This window comes from Gorilla gorilla, chromosome X (assembly GCF_029281585.2).
Source record: "Gorilla gorilla gorilla isolate KB3781 chromosome X, NHGRI_mGorGor1-v2.1_pri, whole genome shotgun sequence".
NCBI classification, from domain to species: Eukaryota; Metazoa; Chordata; class Mammalia; order Primates; family Hominidae; genus Gorilla; species Gorilla gorilla.
In genome coordinates this window covers 114,159,049-114,171,857 of record NC_073247.2, presented here as the reverse complement: position 1 = coordinate 114,171,857, position 12,809 = coordinate 114,159,049, and the positions used below count along the sequence as shown (strand labels likewise).

Genomic DNA, 12,809 nt, shown 5'->3' with positions numbered 1-12,809 from the left:
TTTCAAATAGCCTGTCTGCAGGCTCACTAATTCTTTCTTTCTGCTTGATCAGTTCTGCTATCGAAGGACTCTGACACATTTTTCAGTATGCCAGTTGCATTTTTCAGCTCCAGAATTTCTGCTTGATTCTTTCAGATTATTTCAGTCTCTTTGTTAAATGCATCTGATAGAATTCTGAATTCCTACTCTGCATTATCCTGAATTTCTTTGAGTTTCCTCAACACAGTTGTTTTGAATTCCCTGTCTGAAAGGTCACATACCTCTCTGTCTCCAAGGTTGGTTCCTGGTACCTTATTTAGCTTATTTGGTGAGGTCGTGTTTTCCTGGATGGTGCTGATGTGAATATTTTTTTCTTCAGTTTCTGAGTATGTGAACTGTTAGGTATTAATTGTAGTCTTCACTGTCTGGGCTTATTTGTAGCCGTCCTTCGTCAGAAGGCTTTTCAAATATTTCAAAGGACCTGGGTGTTTGGATCTAAGCTGTGTCTGCTTCAGGGGGCACCCCAAGCTCAGTAACGCTGTGGTTCTTGTAGACTCATAGAGGGCACCACCTTGATGGTCTTGGACGAGGTCCGGGAGAATTCTCTGGATTACCAGGCAGAGACTCTTGTTCCCTTTCCTTACTTTCTCCCAAACATACAGAGTCTGTCTCTCTCTGTCTGTCTCTGTTCTGAGCCACCTAAAGCTGAGGGTGGAATGACACAAGCACCCCTGCAGCCACCACTATGCGGCCACCACTACTATGACTGCACTGGGTCAGACCTGAAGCCAGCACAAGCACTGGGTCTCCCCCAAGGCCTGCTGTAATTACTCCTTGGCTACTGCCTTTGTTTGCTCAAGGCCCTGGGGCTCTACAATAAGCAAGTGGCAAAGCCAGCTAGGACTGTTTTTCCCTTCATTGGAGAGAGGTCCCCCAAGCCCCAGAAGTGCCATCTGGGAATCAGGGACTAGCATCAAAAACCTTAGAAGGCTAACTGTGGTTCTAAGTATTGTGGCTGAGCTGTCACTCAAACCACAGGACGCAGTCTTTCCCACTCTTCCCTCCCCTTCCCAAAGGTACAAGAGCCTCACACTGTAGCCACCGCCACCCTAGGCCCCGAGGAGTACTGGCAGACTACTGCCAATGTTCCCTTAAGGCTCAAGGTCTCGTAAGTCAGCTGTCGTGAATGCTGCCTGGCCTGGGACTCACCCTTCAGGGCAGTGGGCTCCCCTGTGGCTCAGGGCAGGTCCAGAAATGCAGTCCAAGAGTCCAGTCCTGGAACTGGGGACTCCAAGGGTCTGCTTGATGCTCTACCCCACTATGGCCATACTGGTACCTAAGATGCAAAACGAAGTCCCCTTTACTTTTCCCTCTGCTTTTCTCAAACTGAAGGAGTTTTGCCCCATAGCCACCACTTGCTGGTTATGTACCAAGTCTCACCTGAAGCCAACAAGTCTCAGAGGTTCACCCAAGGCCCTCGATGTAGTGCCTGGGCATCACTGCTGGTTATTCAGGGCCCAGGGGCTCTTCAGTTTGCAGGTGGTGAGTGCTGCCAGGACTAGGTCCTTTCCTTCAAGGCAGTGGGTTCCCTTCTGGCCCAGGACGTGTCTAGGAATGTCCTCTAGTAGCTAGGTCCTGGAACAGGGGCCACGTGACTCTGACTGGTGCCCTATCTTGCTATGGCTGGGCTGGTATCCCAGATGCAGGACACAGTCTTCACCACTGTTTTCTTTCTCCCCTCCTCAAGTGGAAGGAAGGGGTCTCCTTTGGAGCCACAAGGTGTGCAGCCTGGGGTTAGGGGACGGGTGATGCCAGCACTCCCTTGGCTGCCCCAGCTGGTATCTCAGTATGTCGTGTGACCCCCCCCGCCCCCTGACCCCTGGTCCACTGTCTCTGGGCCTAATTCAACACCAGGACTCACCTAAGAGTTGCAGTTCTCTTTTTTGTTTGTTTTTTGAGACGGAGTCTCGCTCTGTTGCCCAGGCTGGAGTGCAGTGGTGCGATCTCGACTCACTGTAAGCTCCGCCTCCCGGGTTCACGCCATTCTCCTGCCTCAGCCTCCTGAGTAGCTGGGACTACAGGTGCCCGCCACCACACCCGGCTAATTTTTTTTTTTTTGTATTTTTAGTAGAGACGGGGTTCCACCGTGTTAGCTAGGATGGTCTCGATCTCCTGACCTCGTGATCCGCCCGCCTCAGCCTCCCAGAGTGCTGGGATTACAGCCGTGAGCCACCACACCCGGCAAGAGTTGCAGTTCTTATGGCCTAGTCTGCCTTTCAAATTTACTTGGAGACACAGAGTGCTGTAGCCTGCCATGGTGAGGTTTGTGGGAACTCAAGTTCTGATCACTGGGATCAGTGATTCCCCTCTGGCTAGGGCTGCTTTAAATGCTCCCTCTGTGGGGGGGCATGAGCTGAGTTTGGTCCGGTTTTCCTTTCTGCTCTAACAGGATAGCACTGAGGTCATTGCTTCACAAATGCTGTGGTCTCCCTCCCCCTGCACCCAGAGATGCTCTCCACACCACGCTGCTGTGGCCAGGGGTGGGGGAGGGGTGGCGTCGGTAATTCAGGACTATGTTTTGGTTCTCAGGGAGAATGCTTCCAGGTTTTGTCGGTAAGATCCTGACAATTTTAGATGAGATTTTGGATTTAGGGTTAATGCTGGAATAGGTGAAGATCTGGAGGATTTGGAGATGGGGTGAATATAATTTACTCACGGTAAGAATGTAAATATTGGGGAGCCAGAGGGCAGACTCTATTGGGTTGAATAGTGCGTGCACCCCCCTCCCCAAATTTATGTCTACCTGGAATCTGTGAAGGTGATTTTAATTGGAAGTAAGGTCTCTGTAGATGTAATCAAGTGACGATAAAGTCACACTGGACTAGGGTGTGCCCTAATCCAATGACTGGTATCTTTATAAGAAGAGGAAAATTGGGACAAAGAGACAGACACACAGGGAGAATGCCATGTGACAACCGAGGCAGAGATTAGGGTTAAGCTGCCACAAGCCAAGGAATGCCAAGGATTGCCAGCAACCACCAGAAGCTAAGAGAGATGTGTGGTACAGATTCTCTCTTTAACTGCCACCCTCACCACAAGGTACCAATCTTGCTGACACCTTGATTTCAAATATTTGGCCAATAGAAATGTGAGAGTTTAAAATTCTGTTGTTTCAAGCCACCCGTTTATGGAAATTTGTTATAGCAGCCTGAAGAAACGAATACAGCACTTGAGTCCTGTTTAGCAAGGATCAAGCTAGAGCTCTTTGGTCACTGTGTCTAGCCCGGTGAACATCAGTGGCTGCTTGGGGCAGCCATATGGACATTATTTGTGATTGTGCATCCCTGAGATGGGCCTGGGGATGAGCCCTTGTGAGTTATGCAAAAAAAAAAAAAAAAAAAAGGAAGGACCCCAGCACCCCAGGGAGACTTAAGCATGGCACCAAGTTGCCTAACAGTCATTGTTTTTCAGGCATGGGTACCACAGTTGCTGCCGTAGCATGCATTCTCCTTACCCTCAAGCGTATTCATGTGCATAGCCATGGCAGCCGGTGTCCCAGGGACTGATGATTAAATAAAGAGGGTGGTGGAGGAGGAGCGTTTGGCACTCAGCTGCTCCCACAGTGCTAAACCACTTAGCCCTTATTCTATGCAGAGCTATATCTAAGTTTCATTTAATTCTCACGCCAAATTGAGGGTCATGATGGAAAATTTTGTCTATAGCTAAATAGAAAGCTGAAACTAAGAAAGGTCAAGTATCATGAAGTAAAAGAGAGGTTCTATTAGTAATAGCAAAAAGTTGGACTTCAAGCACTGTGTTCCTTTCATTTGTTTTTAAATTTTATTTATTTTTTAATTCGACAAAATTGTATATATTTACGGGGTACAATGTGATATTTTGGTAAGTGTATACATTTAGAAAGACTAACTCAAGCTAATTAATATATCCATCATCTCACCTACTTATCACATTTTGTGGTAAGAATATCTAAAATCTACTTTTAAAGCAATATTGAAATATATGATATGTTGTTATTAACTCTGCTCACTATGCTGTGCAATTGATCACCAAAACATATTCCTCCTGTCTAAGTGTGCTCCAGTCCCAAATCCTCAGCAGTAAAATGCCCCTGTCTCTCCTCAGTGAAACCACTCTTGATTAATAAAGTAGTCTTAGTGTAGTCTTACCTGGGGCTTAGTTGTCCCAGATCTTTCCCGCCATCCACCAGAACCTCTTTGCCTGTAGAGAGTCTTCTGAACTTGAGAAGCTGCAGGATTATGAAAGCCCAGCATGTCATACACTTGCCTGCTCATTGCTCCTTCTCTCACCTTGGCTCTCTTGTCTCTCATAGCAATGTCATCTCAATTTCGGGCATCATGAACATAACTCTTCCGGCCTGTCACAGAAATGAAGCAAATAAACTGATGGAAAAAAAAAACCATAAAAAAACCCACAATACCAGTCACAAGTCAAACCATTTAAAACTGTTACTTTTGTATTAGTATCAGACAAAATAGACGTTAAGACAACAATAATTATTTGGAATAAAGAAGGCCACCATGTAGTCATGATAGAACATTTATCAAAGAGCTAAAAAGTCTGAACTTAACATGCACTCAAAAACATAGCCAAGAAATATATAAAGCACGATGTTCAGAGTTACAAGAAGGTTGCCACAATAAAATATAAAAGTGCACTATTTTAGAGTTGGGGCAGTTCCAAGAAGTAGCAAGATCCAGGGAGTGCCCCGAGCATGGCAGTCAAATAAGAGGTCTTGCGACCATGAGGCTTGGAATCAGACTGGTTTTCTACATGGACATTGAAATCACCCAGGACTGTGACAAGATTAGGTGTAGAAGCTCTGAATGAGACGTAAAAATCTTTGACCAAAGGACCAATACGTTGGTTTTATTTTAGAAAGCCATCTTTGTAAGACGCCCAGGATGGCCATAAAATTGAATGTGTATTGGTCAGGGATATTTAAACTACAACTAACAGAAAGTGCAAGTCTCGCTGGCTTATCCAATAAGTAAAGACACTTGCTTATATAACTGAGAGTTCAGAAGCAGAGTGAGTTTCATGGTTAACTGAGCCAGTAACTGAAAGATGTAAAGATCCAGGCTAAATCTTGACCCAACCACTGCTGGATTGGGCATTGGATTATTGGATTAGATTAGACTAATTCTGGGCCCACTCTTGGAGCTAAGAAAGTGGCCATATATCCTCAAGCACATGACTCTATTGGGAGGAGATACACTGATGGAGGCCTGAGCCCAGCCAGGAAGGTGAGGAATGTATATTGTGTAGGTAAACAAAAATGTCACCTGCAGGTACAGACTCAAATTATATATACCGCTATGAGCATAGTAACCACAGTATTCAAGTCCTTCTTGTGTCCTAATAGAGTGACTCTTCGGGTAACAAAGACGGATATTTTATTCAGAAGCTACCTATATTGAATTCATGAATAGGCAGTTACAAAGCATGAGAGCTCTCCCCTGTGCAGTATATGTTTTGGAAGAACCTCAACAGGCATCCACTGTGGGATGCTTAAATCCCATTTTCATTCTTTTTCGATTCGTCGGCAAAGTTTTCTATTCGCTCTTGTCCTGAGATGATGTTGTGTCAGGATTATTTGACCAGAGGTAACTGAATTCTTTGTATTTACTGTTAAGTTTTGTCTTTCTGTAAACACGCGACACAGACTTCACAAAGATATCAAAGATCCTCAGATTTCAGTATGGAACAACCTTAAAAGCCCTGGGTCTTTAGAAGAAAGTCAGACTCAGCCAGGCGCGGTGGCTCACGCCTGTAATCCCAACACTTTGGGAGGCCAAGGCGGGCTGATCACGAGGTCAGGAGATCGAGACCATCCTGGCTAACATGGTGAAACCCTATCTCTACTAAAAATACAAAAAAATTAGGGCTTGGTGGCACGCGCTTGTAGTCCCAGCTACTCAGGAGGCTGAGGCAGGAGAATCACTTGAACCCGGGAGGCGGAGGTTGCAGTGAGCCGAGATCGCACCACTGCACTCCAGCCTGGGCAACAGAGCGAGACTCCGTCTCAAAGAGAGAAAAAAGAAGAGAGTCAGACTCCTATAATGTACCAAAATTAAAGAACAACCTTTTCCTCTAATGCACACATTTATTCACGCTTTGAAAAGAATATGTTTCCATAACAATACCAAATATGCATATGAAAAGAAAATTAAAAATAAGATAATCACCCAATCTGCGAATATGCAGATTTGAAAATTAATTATCAATATATAAATGGAAGCTCTTAATAAAGACGTTGTAGTATCACATAGACAAGATATGTAATGTGTTATTGCTCATGTTTTGCCTTAGTCTGCATCTACACTGTCAAATGAGCTTAATCGTGTTCACTGGTTCATTATTTGCTAACTCCTTGATTGACTTAGCCAGTTGAGCAATCCAGCCAGTGAGTCATTCTATAACTGTTGATAAACTACGTGATGTTTTAAATCCAAGGATTAAAAGAAAACACAAACATTATATATCTTGCCTTTTTTCACAGGATCTAATCACTGATAATAATTTATCAGTGATTAGATCCTGTGAAAAAAGGCAAGATATATAATTTATCAGTGATAATAATTTATCAGTGATAAGCTGATCACAAGAAACAAGGTATAAATGCTGCATACACTAAAAAGAAAACAATGTGGCTGACTATGTTTTAAAAATTATCTGACAGTATTTTCCAACAGAGTATTTAGAACTATTTCTTGAATTGCAAAATATAGTTGCCTTGAGCAGATAACAAGAAGCAATCTGGGAAATTTAAAATTCTCTACTTTTAATACATTAGAAATCTTTGAATCGTAATTGCTCATTGTTTTAAATGGTCTTCACAGTGGAGGGGGTTTGGACCAGAGAGCTGCGTCTTCACAAATGGCACTGCTCTTCAGTAAACACCCTCTATGGAATCCCTACCTTTTCACTCCTCTCCATCCTTTGCCTGAAGGAAGTTTTCCTTGTAGACATAATTTTGTATTTGTATGTTGTGGTAGTCCTCAAAGAGTGAGCCTATTACCTAGAGCTGTTGAATTTTACCTTGCATTGAGGGGTTGGCATATTGAGCAATTTGCCAGGGAGCACTATCTGAAACTGCTTCTCTTTTTTTCCTATTGCTTGGCACTGACATAAAGTTACTTCTAGCTACGTTAATTAATTTCACGAAGGAACACAGAAAAACAGGTCTTGAATGTAATGCCCGTAATGATAGAGTCCCATCTTATGCTTTCCCTTGTATGCTGTTGCTAGGTCAGTCGTTTTTACTTTCTGAAAGTTAATTTACATAGGACACCTAGTGCAGGTGTATGTATCTGTTCAAACCAAAAGCGTTAGAGTATTTATGTTTAATTTAACAACGTCGCAACCGTTCTGATATTTAGGGGAGTTCTGAGTAAGTAAGTTCTAGAAAGGGGAGTTCCAGTACTCCCCTTTCTCTCTTTTCTGTGTTAGGTAAAGCCACTCCTCCTAAAGCCACTAGCATGGATCCCCAAAATGTCCACCACAGAACGAAAAGGTAAAAGAAGGAGAAGTTGTTCCCATTAAATCCTGCCGTATCACACGCAAGAGAAATGGCTTATCAACCTGCCTCACCCCAGTAAACACAGCGCCTAATAAATTCAGTGCCTAAACCGGACCCCGGACATATGAATCTTTGTCCACAGAGTTACCTTTCCCCACTGTTTGTGCATATTAGAGCACCGACAGACTTCCATTGGTGTAACTTAAAAAAAAAAAAATCCTAACAAAGTCCTGATAATCATCTCAGAGAAAGAGTGAATGATATGAGTATCAGGTCTGACAGGAGCAAACTGTGACTTAAAGTAAGAGTTATAATTAGGATTTGTCTTTTGGTGAAAGAATTTGACCATCATCAATACCGTGTAAGTTCCAGTTGGGCATAGGTGGGCTAGATAAAATTGTGCTGTGCCTTTTACTGGTGATCTGTTCATCTGTATGTGATGATAGAAATGGGGGCCAGGGCAGATACCAGGTCTTGAAGTAGGCTTCCATCCTGTGACTTTGTATAGATACTTCCTGAATCCAACTTGAAATTTCATAATAGGCTCTTTCATAAATATGTAGCCCCATTTTATATCCTCTATTTACATGTGTCCCATAAATAATTCTCCAGAATTATCCGAGACCCACTGATTGGCACTTCCTGGTCTTTCATTCCAATTATCATGACTTCAGTCTATGGCCATACCACCGTGAACGCGCCCAATATCGTCCAAATATCATGACTTCCTTTGATAACCTTAGAGCCACTAACACAGCCTGTTGTCCTCACTAGTATATTCAACTTTAACTGTGGTGGAAAATTTGGTCTGTTGAGTTTTCTTCTGCTTATTTATGTAGCCAGGCCACAGTGCGGGAACCTAGCAAAGTAATCCCAACGCTTGTATAGCATTGTTTGCCTCTGCAAGCAAATCAGAAAGACTCCACTCCACCAAATTTATTTTGGACATGCAGATGAAGCTGCAGTTTCCCACACAAACCAGCAAAACAGGTGGTCGTGAAATTGCGATTAACAACAACTGCAATGTGTACTCTCCTTCTCTTTTCTCTATCCTTTCTGGGGAGACACAGGCAGAATAAAAATACAGTGAAATCTAATTATAATTCAGATTCCACTCATACAAAATTGTTGCAGTTCAGGCCAGAGCCAGGTATGATGTTTTAAAAGTGCTAATCTTTCTCTTTTCAGTAATTTTTTTAAAGAAGGAAATGTTTTCAGCTAACCTCAAACATTTTACACTGACTTTCCTATATACATATTTTATTTATTAATGGTAGGTTTGTATGTATACATTTAAATGAATCTCCTGAGGTCCTTAATTAGATTCAGCATTGACTGGTGCTAATTACTGATAGTACTTGAAATTTCTTAGTTGGTATTTCAAAGAGAACATCCAAGACCTCAACTCTTCAGTAACTGGGTCTGGCTTCCAGTTAGTGTGAATTAATAAGGCTGAACTAAAATTAATTTCCTTTGGAAAACCCGGGGGTGGTCAGAACAGTCTAGCACCATACTGCCTGGGGGAGAGAGCTGGTTTGCCACCTGCAATGTCTGTGACCTCTTAGGCAAGTGATTTAACGCCTCTGTGCTTCAATTTGCTCGTCTGTAAAATTCTGTTATACTACCTACTCCATAGAGTTAGCACTCTTAAATGCGTTAACCTTTTGGAGTGTGTGGCACATACTAATCACTATACACATTTTCTTTTTCAAATGAACAACTAAAATTCATTAGGTTTGCCCTAATTTCCTTTGGCCCTGTATGAAATTAAGTAAACAGTGCTTACCTGCACGGACTGCTTAGGCTCTTGCAGTAGTGTCTATGATTATGGTTTTAGTGAGGACCTTTTTCATTGTGAAGTATTAAATTTCACGTGTTGTTAGAAATGAAACACATAAAATATATTAAAGAGGGATGGGGGGGGCCGGGAGCGGTGGCTCATGCTGTAATCCCAGCACTTTGGGAGGCCAAGGCGGGCAGATCACCTGAGGTCAGGAGTTCGAGACCAGCCTGGCCAACGTGGTGAAACCCCGTCTCTACTAAAAAAATACAAAAACTAGCTGGGCATGGTGGTGGGCGCTTGCAATCCCAGCTACTTGGGAGGCTGAGGCAGGAGAATCGCTTGAACCGGGAGGCGGAGGTTGCAGTGAGCCGAAATCATGCCATTGCACTCCGGCCTGGGCAACAAGAGCAAAACTCCGTTTCAAAAAAAAAAAAAAAAAAAGTGAGGTGAGGGTAGCAAAAGCACAAGTTTGTGTGCTGTGGGAGGTTATCTGGAGGTACCACCATCTCAGTAATATGGGAAATCTCAGAGCCCCAGGTCTCATGAACAGAACGGTCTCCTGAAACATGCAGATCAGGAGAACTCTGCAGTGGTTGGATTCTACTGTCAGGAAGTTGACCCAAGCTCACCCACCTATCCTGGGTACTTGAGCCTTGCAGGATCCTAAGGCTGCAAGCCACGTGGATGCCACCATCATGTGAACACTACAATTATGAGCCCTACTGATAGGGCCCTACTGGTCATATCAGCACCAAGGGCTCTAAAACTTTGAGGTCATGTGGCCTCTCTTGTCATGTTGCTCCTATGGTCATGTGATGGGCCCAGCTCTTCCAGTCACTACAGTATGGTGGACTCCTGAACCCTGTTGCTCACATGGATTCTTCCCTCACCTGGCCATTACTGGCTACCAGCATGTGGAAGTCTCAGCCCTCGAAGTCATATAGATGACCTACTGTTTAGGGTCATGTGGATGCTATGGTCATGTACACTGCTCCCACTCACCCCTCCCCATGGCCACAGTGTCAGGCTCATTCCTCTCTGTCACGTGAAGATTGTGAGCTGCCAAACTCTGCAGATGCGTGTGTGGGCAGCCAAGTGGCTCCTGTCATCTCGTGGCAGGCAAAGCCTCTGCGGTCCTGTGAGCACCGCAGCTAACCAATGGCTGTTGTACATGTGGCTCTTATGGTCACGTGAGATTCCGCACCCTCCCATTCACGTGACGATTGAGTGCTCCGAATCCTGTCAGAGAGGTGCTTCCGGCTCCACACCCTGACTCAGGCGGAAGTTTTATTCAACTGCTGCTCAGATCTGATGCCTTCCGGCAACTTTCATATCCTGCCGCGCTGGAAGGAAGTCTGGTGCAAGTGGAACCAGCCGGTACTAGAAGTTTACTGAGAATTGGCTGAGCAATCTCCAAATAGCAGAGGCTCTGAGGGGGTGGGGTGGGGTGGGGTGGGACACGGGGTGGGGTGGGGTGGGACGGGGTGGGGTGGGGTGGGACGGGGTGGGGTGGGGGGGTGAGGGGGGTGGGGGGGTGGGGTGGGGGGGTGAGGGGGGTGGGGGGGTGAGGGGGGTGGAGGGGTGGGGATGTGGGGTGGGGGAGGGGGGTGGAGGGGTGGGGATGTGGGGTGGGGGGGTGGGGAGGGTGGGGGGTGCGGGAGGGTCGGGGTGTATGGGGGGTTTGGGTGGAGGCAGCGGAGGACTTTCCTAATGTGGCCGAACTTGTGAACAGCTGGCAGAGAAACTGTGTGTGCGTGCGTGTGTGTGTGCGTGCGCACCCATGCATCTATGTCTGCCATCCGCCTTGATCCTGGACTCACAGGAGCTGTTGTTGGTAGAGAGTGAAGTGAAGGAGGAGAAGGCACTGGGGCAGAATGTGGGGCTGGGGGATAGGGGTAGGGTTGGTAGTGGGGCGGCAGGGATTCATGAACTCGTAAGTCGTTTCTCAGGGGCAGGGCTGTGGAAGCCTGATGGGATCCCCCCCCCTTCCCGCCCCCACACTAAAAGCCCTACCCTTGCCTGTCACTCTGCCCGATTCACCGTCTGTGCCAGGTGATTCTGTCGTCTGCCCCTCCTCAGACCATGTTGTTATTAAGGACACTTGAGACTGCCTAGATCCCAGTTTGTATAGACGATTCCAGACCCAATCTTAATTTCTGTCTCTTATTTGATTATGTAAAGATTCTCTTTGTTTCCATGATTTATTTTTCTACTAAACCTTCTAAACCTGGGCTCAGCGGGGTGGGCGAAAGGGAGAGAGGGGAATCGGGAATTTTTTTAAAAAGAGAATTTGATATTTCAATAAAGGTGTCCAAGTCGTCATGATGTGAAGATTCAGAATTTACTTGTTATACTTTATTTGAACTCCATTGGCTTTAAAAAGTACATTTGGGAGTGGGTGACAATTTTTGTGTGTGTGTGTGTGTGCGCTTAGGATCTCTCAGTAGCTTATAGTAGTATAGCTTCACACTCTTTTGTTTCTGATTCTCCCCCCATCAACCCCTGATTTTCTAATGATTGCTTCTTAGATTCCTTTTTGAAAACTCTCTCCTTTTCTTCCTGTGGAAAAGTATAGTGAATGGATTTAAGGTACAATCATGGGTGATAACATTTGGTACATCATGAAAGCGGTATTGGGTGAATGAAGTTGAGCAAATAGCAAGATTGTGCTTAAACTTACGGGGTTTCAAATATTGCTTGTCAGATGGTTAGAGAATATTGTCACTTGTGATATTTGATATTACATGTAGGTTGAATAATCTATTTTTCTCTCATTTCAGCATTTCCAAGTTCGTTCTGTGAGACTGTAGCGTCAGGACAAAGCAACAACAAAATGTGCTCTACTCTGAAGAAGTGTGGGACATACAGAACTGAAGGTAAACGAATACTGTAGGAATTTTTTAGATGATATGCTAATAAACAACACGAGTCTCAAAGGGGGGGCTACTTTCCCCAACTTGTATGGGAATGGAACATTTTTTTCCACAGAGCATTTGAGGTACCAGTGTTCTTCAGAAAATATTTGGGGAAACCCTGTTCAGACTACATTTTCTAACACTTTAAAACCTTGTGCCTTTGTTTACTCAGAACAATGGAATGTGGGTTTATAATAGTTGTAATCTAGTCTGCTCATTAAGACATTGATTATTGCTCTTTAATTCATTTTATCTCATGTCATCAGTCAGTCTCTCCTGCTTGAATCTTTCTACTTTTTTACTCTTCAGAGATACCGCCAAGCATGCGTCTGATACCATGGTGGTGGCAAACAATATGTGCATAAATGCAAGTCATTAGGAAGCCTTACCTGTGGCAGCAAATAAAGTGCCCCCACTCTTGAAAACAAGATACAACTTACCTGTCAGGACAAGCAGATGCAGTACCGCTCATTTTTCACAATAAAAAACCACACTTCTTCAGAACCATTTTATTATTACTTAATAATTACAGCTGCCATAGTTTGAGCCCCTGTCATATGTCAAGCACTGT

General features: G+C 44.5%; 1 protein-coding gene across 3 annotated transcripts in view; it reads left to right on the top strand.

Annotated features, from left to right (window-relative positions):
- Positions 1-12,809, top strand: part of LOC101145461 (nuclear RNA export factor 2) — a 64,663-nt gene that overhangs the window by 32,859 nt on the left and 18,995 nt on the right. For 2 of the 3 annotated variants that reach the window (XM_019019499.1, XM_019019500.2), the window contains exon 3: positions 12,104-12,199. In XM_019019499.1, the coding sequence (XP_018875044.1) occupies positions 12,157-12,199 (43 nt within the window). In that variant the 5' untranslated portion in view covers positions 12,104-12,156. Of the gene's footprint in view, positions 1-10,579; positions 10,701-12,103; positions 12,200-12,809 lie in introns of those variants that run through there. The other variant, XM_055376614.2, reaches the window with a different exon arrangement.